Source organism: Mustela erminea, chromosome 8 (assembly GCF_009829155.1).
Source record: "Mustela erminea isolate mMusErm1 chromosome 8, mMusErm1.Pri, whole genome shotgun sequence".
Classification (NCBI taxonomy): domain Eukaryota; kingdom Metazoa; phylum Chordata; class Mammalia; order Carnivora; family Mustelidae; genus Mustela; species Mustela erminea.
The window spans coordinates 58413606-58431834 of record NC_045621.1 but is presented as its reverse complement, the minus strand read 5'-3'; the positions used below and the strand labels follow the sequence as shown (position 1 = coordinate 58431834).

The following is an 18229-nucleotide window of genomic DNA, read 5'->3' as shown; positions in this document are numbered from 1 at the left end:
GGTCCAGATTTGCTTCTTGAGCTCAGTTACACCTACTTTGTTTCTAATGCATATTATAGTATTTTATTTTACCTTCAAAGAACAACGCATTAAGGTATTAATATCTTGACTTGTTACATTGAAGAAATGGAGGCATAGAAGTTTAGGGCTTTGTGAGTAAGTCCTACAACTTGGAAATCCAAACCTTTTGACTTTTAGCCTTTCCTGAGTCTGCTAATTTCCATCCATAGCTGTTTTAAAGAAGTGCTTTGGTGGAAATTTTTGTAAGTGAATGATTAATCATAGCTTTATGGTTTGACGCTAACCCATCATTGTTATAAATCAATTATCTTGTAAATATTTTTACCTTTAGTCTTCATAGCTCCACTATGACCTCCAAAGGAGGGTGTGTCTCTCAATCTAAGAGTAAACTGAAACAACAAAATCAAACTCCTGAGTTAGCTGTATTATTTTTTCCAAGTACCGTTTTCAGCTTTATATTTTACTTCAAAATTCTAACTTCCTACGAAGTTTTTTAAACTTAATGATAAACTCTTGGCTCTAGTTACCTGTATACATTCATGTGCACGTTTCTTCATTATTTGGTTCACGGGGGAAGCAAGTGGATGCATGAGCTTGGGACACATATTTCAGCATCGAAGTCCTGAGAAGCACAGTAATTCCAGGCAGAGCCAAAGCCTGTTGCGACCTTGTTCCTTGCACCCTGAGGACTATGGAAGGAAGAGGGAGCAGGAGGGGTATCAAGTGGGAACCCCCACATACCCCATCCCTGACTTTACACTGGGTCCTCCAAAACTGGTTGGGAGGCCCCAGTGGCCTTGACAGCATCTCTGTGGGGCTGAGACTGCCTCTTCTTATCGTCCTTAATTTTTTTAAAGCCTGACCTGCTCAAGCTCAGGTCCATGAATTTCACGGATGGCTCTATTCCCCTGTTTTTTTCCTTTTTTCTTTTATTTTGGATAGAAAACTTGTACTATAAGACTTAAAACCTCTTCAGAGCTGTGGTCCTGTGGTGGCCAGATTCAGGATTTGTTAACTCACCAACATGTCTGGAACAGTTACTGCATGTCGGGGGTTATCATAGGTCTGGGGATCTGGCCCTAAACAGTAGAAGGGAGCTGCCTGCTTCCATGGACCATTACCATCTGTGGGGAATCAGGGGGGAGGCAAGCACCTGACTGACTTTAAACAAGAATAGTACTAGGACAAAAATGAAGGGTGACAGAGAAGGCAGAGGGACACAGAAAGGAGTTTCTTTTTATTTCATGCATGAATGTGGATGATCTCAATTCTACTTTTAAAACATGTCTCTGATTCCTTCATACATAATAGAAGCAGGTTGGGGGGGAGCATTTGTGAGATGACAGCAGACTGGAGAGGGGGGTAGTATTGGAGAGGTTAAAAAAGAGAGAGAGAGAGAGAGAGAGAGAGAGAAACAGGATGGACTTTGGAGGTAGAGTGTGGTGGAAAGCAAAGAGGGAAGGAAGGCGCCCAGATAAGGATGATTCTTGAATAGTTGTCTGCGTAGTCCAAGTGGAGAACTTTCTTGTGCTCTCAGGGCTCTGTCTTTCCCACGAGAGCTAATCTGCAGTGGTTCCTCTGAACTAATTCCTTTGTCCTGGTGCCTTTGCTTCAGGGATCAGGAGGAAGTGCTCAGGGACGCCTTCTCCACTGTGCACCAAGCACATACTTGTCAACAGATGGTGATTCTCCAGTTCAGCAAATATTTATGGAACATCTTCTACATACCAGGCACTTTGTTACCCACAAGAGATATAAAAATGATAGGTACGGCCCTTATCCTCGAGCAATTCCCAATATTAAAGGAAGCATAAACATTAACTATAGTAAAAAAGGGCTCAGTATCCTTCTAGTAAAAGATCAAAGTACTAGGGAAGCACTAAAGGGCAGTGATAAATGTTGTCCGGGGAAGTCTGTACAAAAACTAACCAGGCATAACCGTTTAATAATTAATGGGCCCAAATACACTCTTTCCAATACCAGAGCCACCAGACCAAGTCCCAGGTACACCGTTCACCACCGTGTTTTGCCCTCAGCAATTACGGCCCCTGATTCTGTAGGAGGACTGTGTCAAACAGAGTGTTTCTGGCTGCAGGTAACAGAGTACCTGCCCAAAATTTGTTTAAACTATAAAGTGTTTCAGGGCGCCTGGGTGGCTCAGTGGGTTAAGCATCTGCCTTCAGCTCAGGTCATGATCTCAGGGTCCTGGAATGGAGCCCTGCCTCCAGCTGGCTCCCTGCTCAAGAGGGAGTCTACTTTTCCCTTTCCGTCTGCCCCTGGGGCTTCCCCCCACCAACGCATACTGGCTCTCTCTCAAATAAAATCTTAAAAAAAAAAAAATTGTTAACTATAGAGTGTTACTATTGTCCTATTATTAGCCTCTAACATAACTGGATGCGTAGAAGTGGGGCAGTTCTTGAGTTTAACGCAGTGGTCCAACAACGTCCTCAAGGGCCTGGCATCTTTCTGTCTTTTTAGCTGGACCCCTCCTCAGACTGTTGGCTGATCTTCTCAAGCTTGTCCTCTCAGGGTCGAGTATGGGTGTCACAGAAGCGCATCATTTGTTCACACAACTATTTCCCAGGACAGAAGATGATACTTCCTCATTCACAGTCTGTGCTATCAGGGAGAGATAGCCTTTCCAGAAGTCCCTAGGCCTAAGGCAGATATTCCCTCACATCTCATTGGCCAGCTTTGTGTCACTCATCCATTCTAATCTAGTCACCAGCATGGGGAAGGAAGGTTGGTCTCTGGATGTGTGTGTGTGTGTGTGTGTGTGTGTGTGTGTGTATACTGGATTAATCAAGACTCATCTTTCTGGGTTGAGGAGGAAACTTCTTCCTTAACACATGGAAGGGGAAGGAGAATTGCCTAAGGAGCTGGGAATTCCAAAAGAAAGAAATGGGTGGGGCAGAGGGTTTATGCAGGCATATCGTATATTTTATCATTGTTTTCTTTTCATTAGATTGAAAGATTCAATTAGCTAAAAAAGAAAATATATGCCAAGTCCACTCTGATCTCTGAAGTATCTGATCATATAACTTTCCTTCCCCTCTTCCCGCTTGCTTTCCTAATCACCTAAATTTATTGCAGAGCATGCTGTTTCCATGTTGTTTTCTATCCTAAAGGCATTTTGGGCCCCGTACTTGCTCTAATTTGGCATCTAACATGATTAAGAACAGGGAGGAATTGATTTGAAATGTTTAAGATACAAGTCTGAGACAGTAGAGCAGATCAGAAATATCTGAGGGGAGTTACTCTCAATTTTTTCATTAAAAGCCCATATAAATTGTCATATTTTATCCAATTAATAATGCGAAAAGGTAGTAGAAACAGTCGACAAAAAATAAAAAGAGGATTGTTTTAAAATACATGGTAAGCATTAGACCTGCAACAGTTGACCCGGGAAAGTAGGATTTGAAATAACTAATGGCCATAAAAACAAAATACAATCAGTAAATAAAAGAAAACAAAATAAATTCACTGGGTCTGGATTTGATGACCCAAATCTTTATTGTTAAATCTCCGGGTTTGGCGGGGGCATCATTACTACATGGTAATGATTTTTTGCAGATGAAAGTGGTTTGACTGTGCTGAACAGAAAATCTAGAACCTGGTATCAGTGGCTTCTCTTGAGGCCTGGCAATCCCAGGCTCCCTACCTGCTCCCTTACTCGTGCTGCTGGTGGGCTGTCATACGTCTTCCTGCCCCAAGCCCCCAGCATCCCCTCAGCTGACAACCTGGCTTCCTATTTTAATGAGAAAAGAAAGGCCCTCCCAAGAGAGACTAGCCTCCATTCCCACCAGCCCCTCTGAGCCCTCACCTGCCTTGGCCCCTCCTAGGGCATTAGGCAACTTTTCCAGCACCTGCTAGAGGCCAGATCCTCCTTTGAGCGCGGGTTCTACCCTTTATGCTTTGCATAGAAATAGGGCTCTGGCTATTTCTCCTGCTGTCTGCATCATCAGTTTCTCCTCTCCATCTAATTGTGCTATAACCTCTCAGGAAAGGAAAGGAAAAGAGGGAGCAGGGAGGAAAGGAGAATCCTCTCAGGATCGCACATCCTGCCGACATCTCAGTCCTTCTCCCTGCTCTGTCTACCACAGAACTCCTCAAAGAGCTTTGTCCTATCTCTGTCTACAGTTCCTCTTCCCATTCTCTCTTAAACCCACTAGAATGAGGCTTACCCCCACCCCGCCACTGAAACAGCTCAGTTCTCCTCAAGCTCCCTAACCTGTGTGTGGCTAAATTCAAAGCCCAGTTCTCTGTCTGTGACTCACTGTCCTGTCACTTGGTCTTCCTTCTTTTCCCCCTCCCTCTGGGTTTCTACTCTTCTCCTGGTGCTCCTTTTACCTCACTGCATGCCCCCCCCCCCATTCTCCTTAGAAGTTTCTCTTCATGACTGACTTCTAACCTTGAACCCAGCAGGGCTGCATTCTGGAACTTCTTCCTTCCTTCTTCCTTCCTTCCACTGGGTGATCTCAGGGAATCCCATGGCCTTAAACACGATCTATAACCCGACAAAGCCCCAATCATCAGACTAGACCTCTTTCCAAAACTCTACATGTATATCTGAGCAGGCATCTCCATTTGGATGTTACTGGCATCTCAAAGCAACATCTCCCCAAAGTCCTGTCAAACCTATTCCTCCCTTATGGCACCTTGTCTCAGCACATAGCAATGCCGTTTCTCTAGTTGCCGAGCCCAAGATCCGTGAAGCTTTTCTCAATTCCACAGACTCATTTATACTCAATATCCAGTTGGTCAGCAAAATCCCATCACTTCTGCTCGCATGTTCTTTGAAAATTTGACCATATCTCACCACCTCCATTGCTACCCCCAGTCCCAGGTGCCCATCACCTTTTCCTTGAATTCTTGCAAAAAACCTCCCAATTTCCTTAAGCTTCCACAGTGTGTTCTCACCACAACAGGAAGGTGATCAAGGGGACCAGAATTCTAAAATGACTCCCCAGGGATGCCTGAATGCTTCAGTTGATTAAGTGGTTAAGCGTCTGACTTCAGCTCAGGTCATGATCTCAGGTTCCTGGGATCATACCCCCACACTGGACTTCATGCTTCACAAGGAGTCTGCTTGCCCCTCTCCCTCTGCCCCTCCCTCTGCTCATGCGCGCTCGTGCTCTCTCTCTCTCTCTCTCTCTCTCTCAAATAAACAAATAAAATCTTTAAATAAAATAAAATAAAATGACTCTCCAAATTTCCTCCTTTCCCCCATGTATAACCTATGAGATCATGGATATGATGGATTTAATTCTGGTCATTAGGTTGTGTTCTGTGACACAGTCCACTTCAAGAAAGGGAGATTACCTAGATGGGCCCGACTTGATCACATGAGCCTTAAAAAAAAAAAAAAAAAAAAGTAGAGTTTTTCTGGCTGCTCACAGAAGGGGTAGTCAGAGATTTTTGAGGCACAAAAAAGATTTTTCACACCATTGCTGATTTGGAGGGGCCCATGTGACAAGGGATGTGAGAGGCCTCTCTGAAGTGATAGCAGACTTTGGCTGGTAGCCAGCAAGGAAACAGTGACATCGCTCCTACAACCGTGCAAAACTGAATTCTGCCAACAACCTGCATGAGCTGGGAAGCAGCTTCCCCCCCTCACCATACACTTCCCACCCCCACCTCCAAACCTGGAGCCTCCAAATGAGGGTGAGGGCTCAGTGTGGCCAAAGCCTGGATTTCTGCCTTGGGAGACCCTGGGCGGGGAAGCCAGCCATGCCAGGCTACAAGTCCCACCCACTGAACCCTGAGCTAATAGGAGGTGTTGTATTAAACTACTGTGTGTGTGTCATTTGTGAAGCAGCAAGAGAAAACTGATACAGTGACCACTTTGAAACAGAGGTCTGATCACATTCTTCTCTGCTCCGAAGCATTCGATGACTCCCCATCTTTCAGAGCAAAAACCACAATCCCCACAAGGGCCTAAAAGGCCCCTGTGAACTGACCCTCCTCGCTGCCCCTCTGAGATCCTCCCCTGCTCCTTCCTCATCATTGTTCACCCATCCGGCCTCTGAGGTTCCAAACCTGAAGATATTTTGCCAGGATCCCTCTTCCCTGGGACTGTCTGTTGCTTACCCCCTTACCTCCTTCAGGTCTCTGCTAAAATTCCACCTTATGCTTAGGGCCTCCCCTCACCAAATTACTGAATACAGCCCTCTCTCCAAACCTGACACTCCTTTTCCCCCTCCTAGCTTTATTTTCTCCACGGCACCTATGACCACCTAACCTGTGGCAATTAGGTACTTAGTATTTGTTCCTATACCTCCCACCGTTTGAATGTAGGCTTCCTGGGAGTAAAAGGTTTCTTGTTTTGTTCATGTTTTCCATATTTTGTGTCTCTAGGGCCCAAGAATATTTTTTGATTAGCATTTTAATGTTGCCCGAATCTGATTAAAATAATTATATTCATAAATATGGAGTCAAGTCACCCATTTGTCTAGTACCTCCTGTGTGTAGAGTCCAATGCTGGCTGCTGTCTAATGAAGATAAAATAAGTCATCCTTCCAGCTAGCTTACAACTTGTCTAGTTAAGACATGATTGTCCAGATTAAATATTCAAATAATGATATAAAATTACCTGATTAATTGGCCAAACATATTGTCCAGAAAATAAACCCTGATAAAGACCAGGAAGGAGAAATGGGTGTGGTGTAAGTAGCGAGGGCTAGACCCAGAGACAGGAGGAGGAACAGTGATAAGATGAAGACCACAGATGTGGATTGGCGATTTCAGACTTTGCTGATAAGATAAACACAGGCAGAGAAATGAGGAGATGGCAGCACAGTCAGGTAAACCTTTTGTTCTGATCGCTGCACCCCGTGTCTGCTTAAGGGCAGGGCAGAGGGAGCAGCAAAAAGACATTGGATCCTGAGGGAGGAGAAAAGAAAACATGTCCCTTAGGATGAAGAAGACGAGGATTGGAGGCACAGGTTGGGCCCACTTCTACGTCCAAGTGCCGCGGAAAGGGTGGAGGTGTGGTGGGAGGGGCACGGCACAGACGCGGGGAGCGTGGCGGGGAAGAAGCTCCTCAGGGTGGCTTTCCCCGTAAAGGAAATATCATTGTATCTTTTTATTGGATGACTTCATACTCATGAAAATGGTCACTGCGCGGCCCGAGTTACTCAGGATTGTGTTATGTCTTACATCTGGAAACCATGAAAAGAAAGGAAGAAAAGAAACTTATTGTAAGTTCCTACCTTTGGAAGAGAGAGTGGGGGTGGTCCAACCTCCTTTCCAGGAAGTCACAAAGTTGCCTTTTTTTTTTTTTTTTAAGATTTATTTATTCATTTTAGGGAGGTGGGGAGGGGTAGGAGAGGGACAGAGATTCCTCAGGCAGACTCCCTGCTGAGCATGGAGCCAGACTCAGGGCTCGGTCCCATGACCCTGAGATCATGACCTGAGCCTGAAATAAGAATCAGACGCTAAACCAACTGAGCTCCGTGGACACCTCACAAAGTGGCCATTTTTAATAACGGTCTGGAGAGAAAACACTGGGGTTTTCTAAAAAATAAATGATACCCCTTAGATTTTGCAGCACTAGGACCAATGATGTTCTGATACAACCTACCAACCCCACAAGTCCAAATGATACCCCCAACCCATCTGTCTGGATTCATTGTGAACATTGATTTTGAACACTTCCCTAATGCCTAATGCATCCACAGCAGTTCACAGAAACTGCCTGGACAGCTTCTACCATGTGCAGCGACCCTCCCAAACACTCGGGTTGATTAGAAGAGTGGTTGTAACCACAGGGTTCCGAGCCATGCTGTCTTCTTCAGGTGTAGCTTCTTGGGGCTTAGTAGTCACGGACTTGAGTTTGCTTACCCTCTAGGCCTGTCTGCACCTCAGTTTCCTTACTTGTAAAACTGAGATGAGAATAACTTACTAAGTGTACAATGCCTGGAACAACCCAGCACCCCGGAATAAGTCTGTAGTTATGATTCTTTATGTATTTTTAACTTTTTTGTTCCCTTAACAGTCCAGAGACTAGCATTCTAATTACACTTGTCTCACACTCTTGAAAGTTTTGCCTGAAGAATTCTGGGAAGGGCAATTTTTGTGGCAATTTTGTTTTCCATTGAGCATCTTTCCTCGTATCCTAGAAGACAAGCACTTATCACAGAGTCACCTTGTTGATTATGCCCATAAATCTTTCTGAAAAGTTCTTCAGCGATTCAGTATTAGAGCTTGCAGCATCACCAAAGGCTGATGTCCTTTAATCGGTTTTTCTCTCTAGCACAAACTAATCATTCTCGGTTTACATGGTAACACCTTTTTTTGATGTCCCACTACAACTACTTCTAAGTATTTTTCAAGGGAAAACAGCCCTTTGCTACAAGGGCTGAATGTTTCATGGGCTTGTGAATCATTTATCCACATAGTTCATAGGTTTCCACCTTTCAGCTCTTTCTCGTCACTTGGGATTACACTGGCTTAATGTCAGTCAACATCTTGGGACGTAAAAGCCTTTATAAATATGAATGTCGGCCATTATCCTACCTGTCTTATTTATTCCCAGAAAAATCCTAACAAGGAGAGAGGAAGTGACTATAGATAATAAACAAACAAATAAATAAATAAATCCCTTTCCATTTCAAAGAGGAATAAAGCCGCTCAGATGTTCTGTTTGGTTCAGGCTTCCGGTGTGGGCTATACTTCCTGACTCATTCCTGGGGTCAAGGCAGAGTGAGTAGGACAGTGTAAGCTGGGTTTAGACCAGGAAGTCCCTCTGACCTTGCACTTCTTGCACAGTGGCTGCAAATCTCTTCATCTCGTCCTGAATTTTGCAGCATGAATATTCTGCCCACTTTTGCTTTTCTGCATATATATTGGAGTCTTATGCTGATGTTCTTACTGTTTCAAGGCAATTAGAGTTTCAACCTCAATCTTTCCAAAATCAATCTTGGGAGCAGTTATGTTTTGTATTTTTGTTTCTTACAATTCCTGAGGAATGTCTATCCAGTGTCATCAAAGAAAAGCTAAGTGTGGCCACTGTTGTTTCTAAATAAAGTTTTATTGGAACATAGCCATGTCCATTCAATTACATGTTGTCTGTGGCTATTTTCAAGCTACAGAGATGTAGTTGCAACAGAGATGCATGACCCACAAAACCTGAAACATTTATGGTCCGGCTCCTTAAGGAGAGGTTGCCAAACCAAGGTCGAGATATTGGATATTTGGAGCCAGAGAAGACCATATTTGATAGGCAAAATGTGTAAGTTTTTATATTGTTAAATTATGGTGGTGTGAAAAAATATAGAAACCACACTCGGTTTCTCAGAAGAGGGATTTAATATAAAAAGCGGTTGCACAGGGGCGCCTGGGTGGCTCAGTGAGTTAAGCCTCTGCCTTCGGCTCAGGTCATGATCTTGGGGTCCTGGGATCGAGCCCCACATCAGGCTCTCTGCTCAGCGGGGAGCCTGCTTCCCCCTCTCTCTCTATCTGCCTCTCAGTCTACTTGTGATCTCTGTCAAATAAATAAACAAAATCTTTAAAAAAAAAAAAGCGGTTGCACAGATTAGAGAGCAGAAGAGAAATTCTGAAGTAACTCAGAGACAGAAGCTGCAGGAATGGCTTACCTTTGGGGTTGGGAACAAAGGTGAAGAACACAGAGGTTCTGGGCTCAAAAAACTGAGGGGTGTGAGGCACCCAGCTGCTTTTGCCACCACTGGGAGGCATGATGAGGAAGGTTTGGGCATTCCAAAGGAGCTAGAGGCTGAGCCAGGTGCTACTTCTGGGCACATGCTAAATGGATCAGCAGGAGGAACAAAGTTCTTTTTCTTCTACTGGCCAGTCCTCTAACTAGACCTGCCTGACCAGTGCACTGCTCTTCCTACTACCACAGTCACTTGGAGTTCACAGTGTTGGTATTTGGAACCATGTTCTTGTTTGTGTTCCTGTGCTAGTATTATCTGGTTTTTATTTTTTCTTTCAACAAATACTTAGGGATCGTCTTTATATGCTGAGCACTGTTCTAAGCTGTGGTGATATAATAGTAAATGAAACCAAACACAACAAAATTAGTGCCCCTGTGGAGCTTACATTCAATCAAATGAGGCAAGCAATAAACAAGATAAAGTAAAATATAGATAGATAGTATCACTGTTAAGGGAAAAATATATATATAGATGTGTGTGTGTGTATGTATGAATAAAGTAAGAAGGGTTCTAGAGAATGCCATGGGGGATCAGGTCTCAAAAAAAGACCTGGAGATGGTAAGGAAAAATAAGCCTTGGGCATATTCGAGGTCAAGAACGTTCCAGAAGTAGGATATAGCAAACTCAAAGTCCCTGAGGCAGCAGTGGGAGGAATGTGTCTAGTGAACAGCCCGAAGGCCATTATGGAAAGAGAGGAGAGATACAAGGGGAAGAGGAGGAGGTGAGCCTAGAGTCGTGACAGACAGCCTTCTACTCTGTTGTTCCATTTATCCCAAACTATTGCTGTTCTGGGAGATATGCATTGTACCATTTGGTTGGCCTTTCAAAGTTGACTTTTGGGAAAGACAGCAGAGTGATTCTGTCTCTAACAAAAGTTTGGTCATCTGACACTCTGACCTTACAAGTAAGTGCATGGAGGAGGCAGTCCCAGGCTCCCTGGGCTCCAGCTCTGCAGGCATGCATTTATCAGGTGTCACTTGATGGACATGGGGTGATCCTCTTCTTGAGGTGAATCTGGCGATCGTGATTATGGTCTAATGCCTCCTGCGTTGATAATCAGAAAAACATCCCTCCTCACAAATCCTATCTAAGTCCACCAAGTTCAGTGTTTTCCCTCCATGCTACGAACTGCTGATGCCCGCTGTGGATGGGAGGGAGGGCATGAGACCCATTCAAGGGAGAGAGTGCCACTCATTGGCACTGAGCAAATGACTAGACTGTGCTTATCCTAGATGTTTTCTCAGCGTGATGTTCCTATGCTCTCTTATTAGGATCATTTGGGATATGAACAACCTGAAACTTGTTGTTTTAATCATTATTTTATTGCAAATCAATCTTAATCTCAACATCCCTGCTCAGTACTTGAGAGGAGAGACTCCTCTGTTCATGTTTGTAACCTGATTGCCTAGCACACGCTTGGAACAAAACAACAATAAATAGTGTGACATATCTGGAGAGCTTTCTGAATTCTATGTCCTAAGCTAAGCATTTTACATCCTTTATCCCACTTAACTATGGCAAGTCCCCATAGGCTACGTAATGCTATATTCTGGTTTTATAGATGAAAAAGTTGAAGTTTTGAAAGATTCAGAAATTTTCCCAAGGTTTCACTGCAAGAATTAGACCTAGGCTGAAATCCAGACTCTCTGATTTCAAAGCCACCAGGGACCCAACACTTTATTGGTATTTGTTGGATCAATTCAGATGGGTGGTAGCCTGCCCACATACGCTACTGGGCGATACAGGGTACGCAGTGTCTTCCAGTCAATTTCTTTTTCTGCCTTCTTGATTTTGCTTCTTCTGTCCCCATGTCAAGGCTGCTATTTTGCTGTGGCAAATTCTGAAGCGACACGCATTTCATTTCTTTAGCATCAGTACAAAATGTTAACTAATTACCATATGGAAACCAAGAACTCTATAACCAGATATCTTTTTTCTGTGTTTAACAACTTAATAAGTTTATGAGCCATAAAGAGCACATTTCTTTTTAGTGGAATTTCATTAGCTACTTATTTACCAAAACAATTTATTTTTGTGAAGTAGAAATATTACATATCCCAGCCCAACACAGACAAAAAAGTGTATCATTGGGCTGCCTGGGCAGCTCAGTTGGTTAAGCGACTGCCTTCGGCTCTGGTCATGATCCCAGAGTCCCAGGATTGAGTCCCGCATTGGGCTCCCAGCTCTATGGAGAATCTGCTTCTCCCTCTGACCTTCTTGTCTCTCATGCTCTCTCTCAGTCTCTCTCTCTCACTCTCTCTCTCTCAAATAAATAAATAAAATCTTCTTTAAAAAAAGATTATTATTAATGTATACAAAATAGTCAAAATATTCTGCAATCATAAGGTAACAAGTGGTCAAGGCAAGACGATTTCATGAAACTACACTACGTCCTTAATTGGATCTTACTATTTTGGAAATACTTTTATTCAGAAATTATTTTGATCCTACAAAAAGAAGGCATTGAGATCCCATACACTTTGATAAGAATCTATTATTAGGTTGAATCATTTTAAATACTGCTATTCTACCATTTTTAACTGAAAAAAATGACATTTTCAGGTGGTCCAACCCAATAGCTGTTCTCACCAGAAAAGTAAAATCTAAAGTTGTTAACATTTTTTTTCTTTTTTGATTTTGAAATTCAAGAAGACAGGAATCTAAGAGTTTCTATAAAAGCTGATGGGTAACATATGATTAACTGCTTTACTTGGCGAGCACAATGCTTTGAACCGATAAGTCAAATGAACGACATGTCCCAGGCCCACCAGGAAAACCACATGAGCAGCCAAAGACCTTCATCTGTTGCCACAGCAGTGCCCTGTCAGTGAGCAAGGAGACAAGGGGAAAGAAACATGAGCGTGTCCTGTAAGTGTTTGACAGAATAGGTTGTAACTTGGCAACAAACTAGGAACTTGCTAAAGGTCAAAACCTGGACTTGGCACTGAATGTTTTACAGAGCTCGCTTATCTAGATGTTTCAAACGTATCTTCCAGTGTGCACTGCTTATCAAATGGCAAGGCAAAAAACAAGGAACATTTGTTGCTTGGTTTGCTCCAATTCAGCAGCGTTGTTCTGGGACCGGGTAGCCAGGATGTGGAAGGGAGCTCGCAGGGTCATCGTTGAGTGGGTGAGCGAGCCTGACACAAACCAGAGGCACCCCGGGGTCTTCACAGATGTCCTGGGCCATAGCAGGAGTGTAGTAGCATCAGTGTTGATATCTGGGACATCAACGGATAGAATAAAATTATCCTGGGCCCATTACAAGCAAACATGGTAGGAGCCCAAATATGGTAGACTTGATGGGTCTATGAACACTATGGTCTGAGGAGAGAATGAGCTCAGCCTTGTCTGAGATGGGGGAGAGATTAAGTGCTCAGTGAATCATGCATCATGAATGTGAAGGGTGGTGCCATGGGCAGCAGGTGACGACACAGGGAATTTTGCCTCAATGATTTTAATAGTCCAGATTTAAGCGTGTTATCCTAGTAGTCCAGATTTAAGTGTGTTATCCTAAAAAGCCAGGGTGAATACCCTTACATGAGATAGCATTTAAAGGAGATAACAATGTATGTTATCTGTTATAAGTACTCGGTTAATTCTCTCCTTACAAAATCAAGAGGCAGTGGGAGATGTTCTAAGTTGATATGTCTGTTTTATTAGAGATATATGTTTTAGGTTATTCAGGCAATGCTGCATTTAAAAAAACACCATAGATTGTGTGGCTTAAACAACAAGTGTTTTTATCTCACAGTTTTGGAGTCTGGGAACTCTCAGTCACTGGCAGATTATGTGTCTGGCATCTAGTGAGGGCCAGTTTCCTGTGTCCTCACATGGAAAAGACAAGAGATCCTTCTGGGCACTAATTCATAAGGGTAATAATTTCATTTATGAGTGCTCTACCTTCATGACCTAATCACCTCCCAAAAGCCCCGTCTCCTAATACCATCACATTGCGGGTTAGGATTTCAACATATGAATTTTGGAGGACATAAACATTTAGGTCATTGCAATGAAGTGTGATTGCATGTGTATGTGTAAATTATTCAATATCAATAGGTCTATCCAGACATTGATATCAGCAGGTGATACAGGACTACGTATGTCTATAACCATTTATATCTTGAGTTGTACTAATTTTGGAATGTCTTTTGTGTCCATTTTAGACAATAGCTCTTGATAGCATCTTGATATTATCTATCTATCTATCTATCTATCTATCTATCTATATCTGCAACAGTATTTTTCAAATAGTACTTACTGTTCAGTGCATCAAAGAACAATTAGATGAATATGAACAACTAAGGGTATTTAGTGAATAAATCTACAGATATGTAGAGTTTCAAATATTTTCTGTAGCATAGGGCTTGACAGTTGGCAAGTTCAAGGGTTGGTTTTACCCATTTGCTCTATCTCTGCTAACAAATAGAAATATCTTTCTAATTTTCTGGGGTGAAATGCAGGCCTGAATGGGAAAAAAAAAAACAGGTTGGGTTTTTTTTGTTTTGTTTTCATCTTCAACTTATTTAGCAAACTAGGCTTAAACAAAATCAATAAATTAATAACATGTAACAATTTATCTACTGAAGCTGAAAGTTTTATAGGCAGAACCAAGGCTATTTATCAGATAAGATCCAAAGAAATAAAATCTTGAGAACATCTCCTGAAAGAGCATTTCCTGTGAGAGAGTCACCTTTCTACAGACCGTAAAAAATTAACAAGAGAAGCTGCTATTGACTTTTCAGTCTCTGAAAGAGTAAGAACAGTTCTTGAAAACTTACAATGGTGCCTGCTTTTATGCGCATATGTTTGCAAGTATGTGGAAAGAATATAGTATATGGAAGAACTTTCTAGGCTGCTTGTCACCAGTGGGGGTTCTGTGATTGGGGAATCACGCTGGCCTCATTAGTCTTGGAGAATGATATCCCATGTCATCAACAAAAGCTGTGTGTACCTACTATGGCATAGAACTGGGCTAGGTACTAAGTTGATGAAAAAGAAACAACCAACCATCCCAAGACCCTTTCTTCAATGAATAGATAGCCTAGCTCAGTCCACCACAATGGTAGGCATGGAAAAATAGCTATCACCAGAAGTTCTTAATTAGAAAAACCAAATGAGTAGTCTGGGGGCAAAAGTCAGAGAAGGCAGCACTGAAGTCTTGATGAGAGAGGAGGGAGCTGGCAGGTGGAGGACTGTGACAGCCCGGGAAGTGGTTGGAGATGCTGTAGGGGAGAGGCTTAGGACAAGGAGCAAAGTCAGAAAAGCCAAAAAGAGGGCTTACTGGGTCCAGTAGGCAATCAGTGTGAGTGGGTTAGAGGGTTCGTACATGAAGTGAGTGTAAATGAGCCTGGAGAGTCTCATGCCAGACTGTGGAGGCCATGCATGCGGCGCTAAGGAGTTGGAATCTTTCTGTAGGCAATGGTGAATCAGGGGAGGCTTTTGAGGAAAAGGTCACCGGGATGAAAGTGGCATTTTGGAAAAATCTTTCCAGGGGTTGTACAGTGGAGGGATTGGACTGGGGAAAGACTGAGGGCAAGATACCCAGAGGAACGATGTCATAGGAAGAATCAAACGGAGTTAACCAGATATAGGTGGTAGTAAAAGAGAGGAAGACATCAGAAATGATTTTCAGACTTTGAATATGGGTTTCTGGTAACAGAATCTAAAACCACACAAATTCCCTAAGGAAAAGTATTTTGGAAGGAAGGCGTTAATTTAGATAAGGGAAGTCTAGGGTTAATATGGGGCGAGTCAACTAAGAAGGGCCAAGTCAGCACTAGAAATATGAGTTTGAGGTGTGAAAGGCTAAGGTAATGAGTATAGGTTTTGTCATGAATTTAAATGGAAAATACGCCTGAAGCCCAAGAAGTCTCATTCTCTGGAATCCTGTAAGAGGAAAAATGAAGGGAGACAAGAGCAAAAAGCTGAAGATTGAGTAGTAGGGCATTTCTGCTTTGGAAGTCAATAGAGAAAAATAAAGAGATAGAAAATGAATGATCAGAGAGGTTAGAAGGAGAAGTGAGGTGTCACTGAGTCCATGGGAGGGTTTCATGAAACCCTCCCCCAAATGCAAGGAAAGGTCACCATAGAAACAAAGATCAATGCATTAGACAATCACCCTGTCTTAAAGGTCCATGCAAAGCAAGAGAATGTGGAAAGGCACCTTCAGGCCTCTAAAAAAGACAGCCTAGCCTTGTGCCATCTACTACATGACCACCGATAGCTACTGACCAGGAATGTGTCTAGTCAAATTGGGACATGCTGTAATCATAGACGACATACTGGATTTCAAAGAAGTAGTATAAAAACAAAGAATGTGAAAGATCTCATTAATAAAATTTAAATATTGATTCCATGTTGAAATGATAATATTTTGAATATATTGGGCTAAATAAAATATGCTACTAAAATTATTTTCACCTTACCAATCTTTGCATATGGCTACTAGAAAATGGACTCACGTCATATTTCCCTTGGATTTGGGGGATCTAGACCTTCATGAGGAAGTTCACTAACGTGGGCACTAATACAGCTCAGGGAGACACACCACTCACTTGTGCTCTAACAATTAAGTGGATTTCCACTCCATCCATCCAGCCTGAAATCCTTCAGAATGTGTTTTGCATTTTGTGAGTGTAATTCCTATAGTTTGCGACCAGTGTGTTTTGCAGTGATCCATTTGTTTATTTTATCCCAAACTTAGGTTATTACATCTTACTGAACATTTGGCTCTTTTCTTTAATCAACAGATGATGCTACAGCTGACAGTCGCAGAACTTACACTCTAACTGATTATTTAAAAAATACTTTTAGGATGAAATTCTATTCCTTGAGTTGGATTTCAGGTAAGAACTTTTCTGGGGGAGGGGACAGATTTTTAAGCCTGTGCTCCTTCTAATTAGGTTGTGGGACATTTTTGTGGCCCTGAGAAGATACCCTTGTTTTGTTAAGCCATATGGGAAAATATTTTTCTCTATTTACAGGTACAAAGGAAAATAAACCTCTATTTCTTTGTTACGGGCTATGAAAACTTAAAAGTGAATTGAAACTTTGACAATAATGATGGAAAAATGGATGCATACTAGTGTAATATTCATCACTTAATGTTTTTCCAACTTCAAAATGCTTATTTAGTACTAGTGTGAGCTTAAACCTTCAGTTTTTTTTTTTTCTGTTTCATTTTTAGCTTATGGAGATTTTTAATTGCAACTTGAAATACTGATCCAGCCATTTTCTTTCTTTAGATCAGGAGTACCTCTACAAACAAGAAAATAATATCTTGCTATTCAATGCTGAATACGGAAACAGCTCCATTTTCTTGGAAAACAGTACATTTGTATGTTTGATTGCATAATTCATTTATACTTTAAGGAAATTCTGAGGATTTTTTTTTTCATAACCTTTCAAATCATGAGTACTATCATTTCTCATCCTGTTGAACTCTCTCTGCAGCATATGGCACAGTGGATCTTTCTCTCCTTCTTGGAATGCTCCCTGCCTTGGCTACCTTTTAGTCTCCCTTGACGATTCCTCCTCCTCTGCCCATACTCCTAAGCGTAAGTGCCCATCAGGGCTCTGTCTTCCCTTGCTGGCCTCTCTCCACAGTTCGCCTGCTCTCCTTCAGTGAATTTCATGCCCTTCCCCAGCAAGGGGGCTCTCCTGTCTGGCCTTGACTCTCGAATGCACATTTTCAACACTAACCTTCTGCCAAGATCAAAGTCTCTATTTCTCATAGCTGGCTTGCTCCTGCCCACCCTTGACCTGCAGGTATTTTAAGCTCAGTATCCCAAGCTCAACTCATTATTTCCCCTTCACTCTCCTCTCAAGCTGAAAGCACCCTATTCCTTTTCCTGAGCTCCCAATCTCGGTAAATTATGCTCCCCTCCAAGTCACGTAGGCTAAAAAGTGAAGTTCTACTCCCTGAATCCTCAGAATCTTCCTTGATTCCTCTGCCATCCCTTGTATTTGGCCATTTAACAAACCCTATCACTTCTTTCTCTACAATGTCGTGTCCCTCGGATTCCTATCTCCACCATAGAGCCCTGGTTCAAGGCCTTTTTAATCTGTGTTAGTACTCCAGTCTTGTGTCCCTGTCTCCATTCTGTAGATGAGACCATTGCATTGCCCAAGGCCAGGGCTGATGCAGACCCTCTCATCTCATGTCTGCCACCATGTCCCAGAGCATCTCTGTAAAGAGAGATAAGACTCTATCACATCCATGTATAAAAAGCGGCTTAGAGTTCCACTTCTTATATTTGAGGCCCTGCTGCTTTTCTAATTCTATGTCTTCTTTTATATGTTGTCTGATGTACCCTATACTGTACTCAGTTTACACCAAACCTCTGGGCACTCTTAACATGCATGCTCTCTCCTACATTTGGTTTTTTGCTCATGCTCTTCCCCCTGCTGGGAAATTTCTCTCTCTCTTCCTGATCCCTACCCTCATGGCGGTCTTCCCTTGGTTAGATTTAATTCTTCCCTGCCTGGTTCTCTAACCCTGATCACCATACACCTTGCATCATGATCATTTG

General features: G+C 42.6%; 1 protein-coding gene across 2 annotated transcripts in view; it reads left to right on the top strand.

Annotated features, from left to right (window-relative positions):
* Nucleotides 1-18229, top strand: part of DPP4 (dipeptidyl peptidase 4) — a 78040-nt gene that overhangs the window by 6134 nt on the left and 53677 nt on the right. For both annotated transcript variants that reach the window (XM_032355737.1, XM_032355739.1), the window contains exons 3-4: nucleotides 16448-16543; nucleotides 16943-17034. In XM_032355737.1, coding sequence (XP_032211628.1) covers nucleotides 16448-16543; nucleotides 16943-17034 — 188 coding nt within the window. The remainder of the gene's footprint in view (nucleotides 1-16447; nucleotides 16544-16942; nucleotides 17035-18229) is intronic.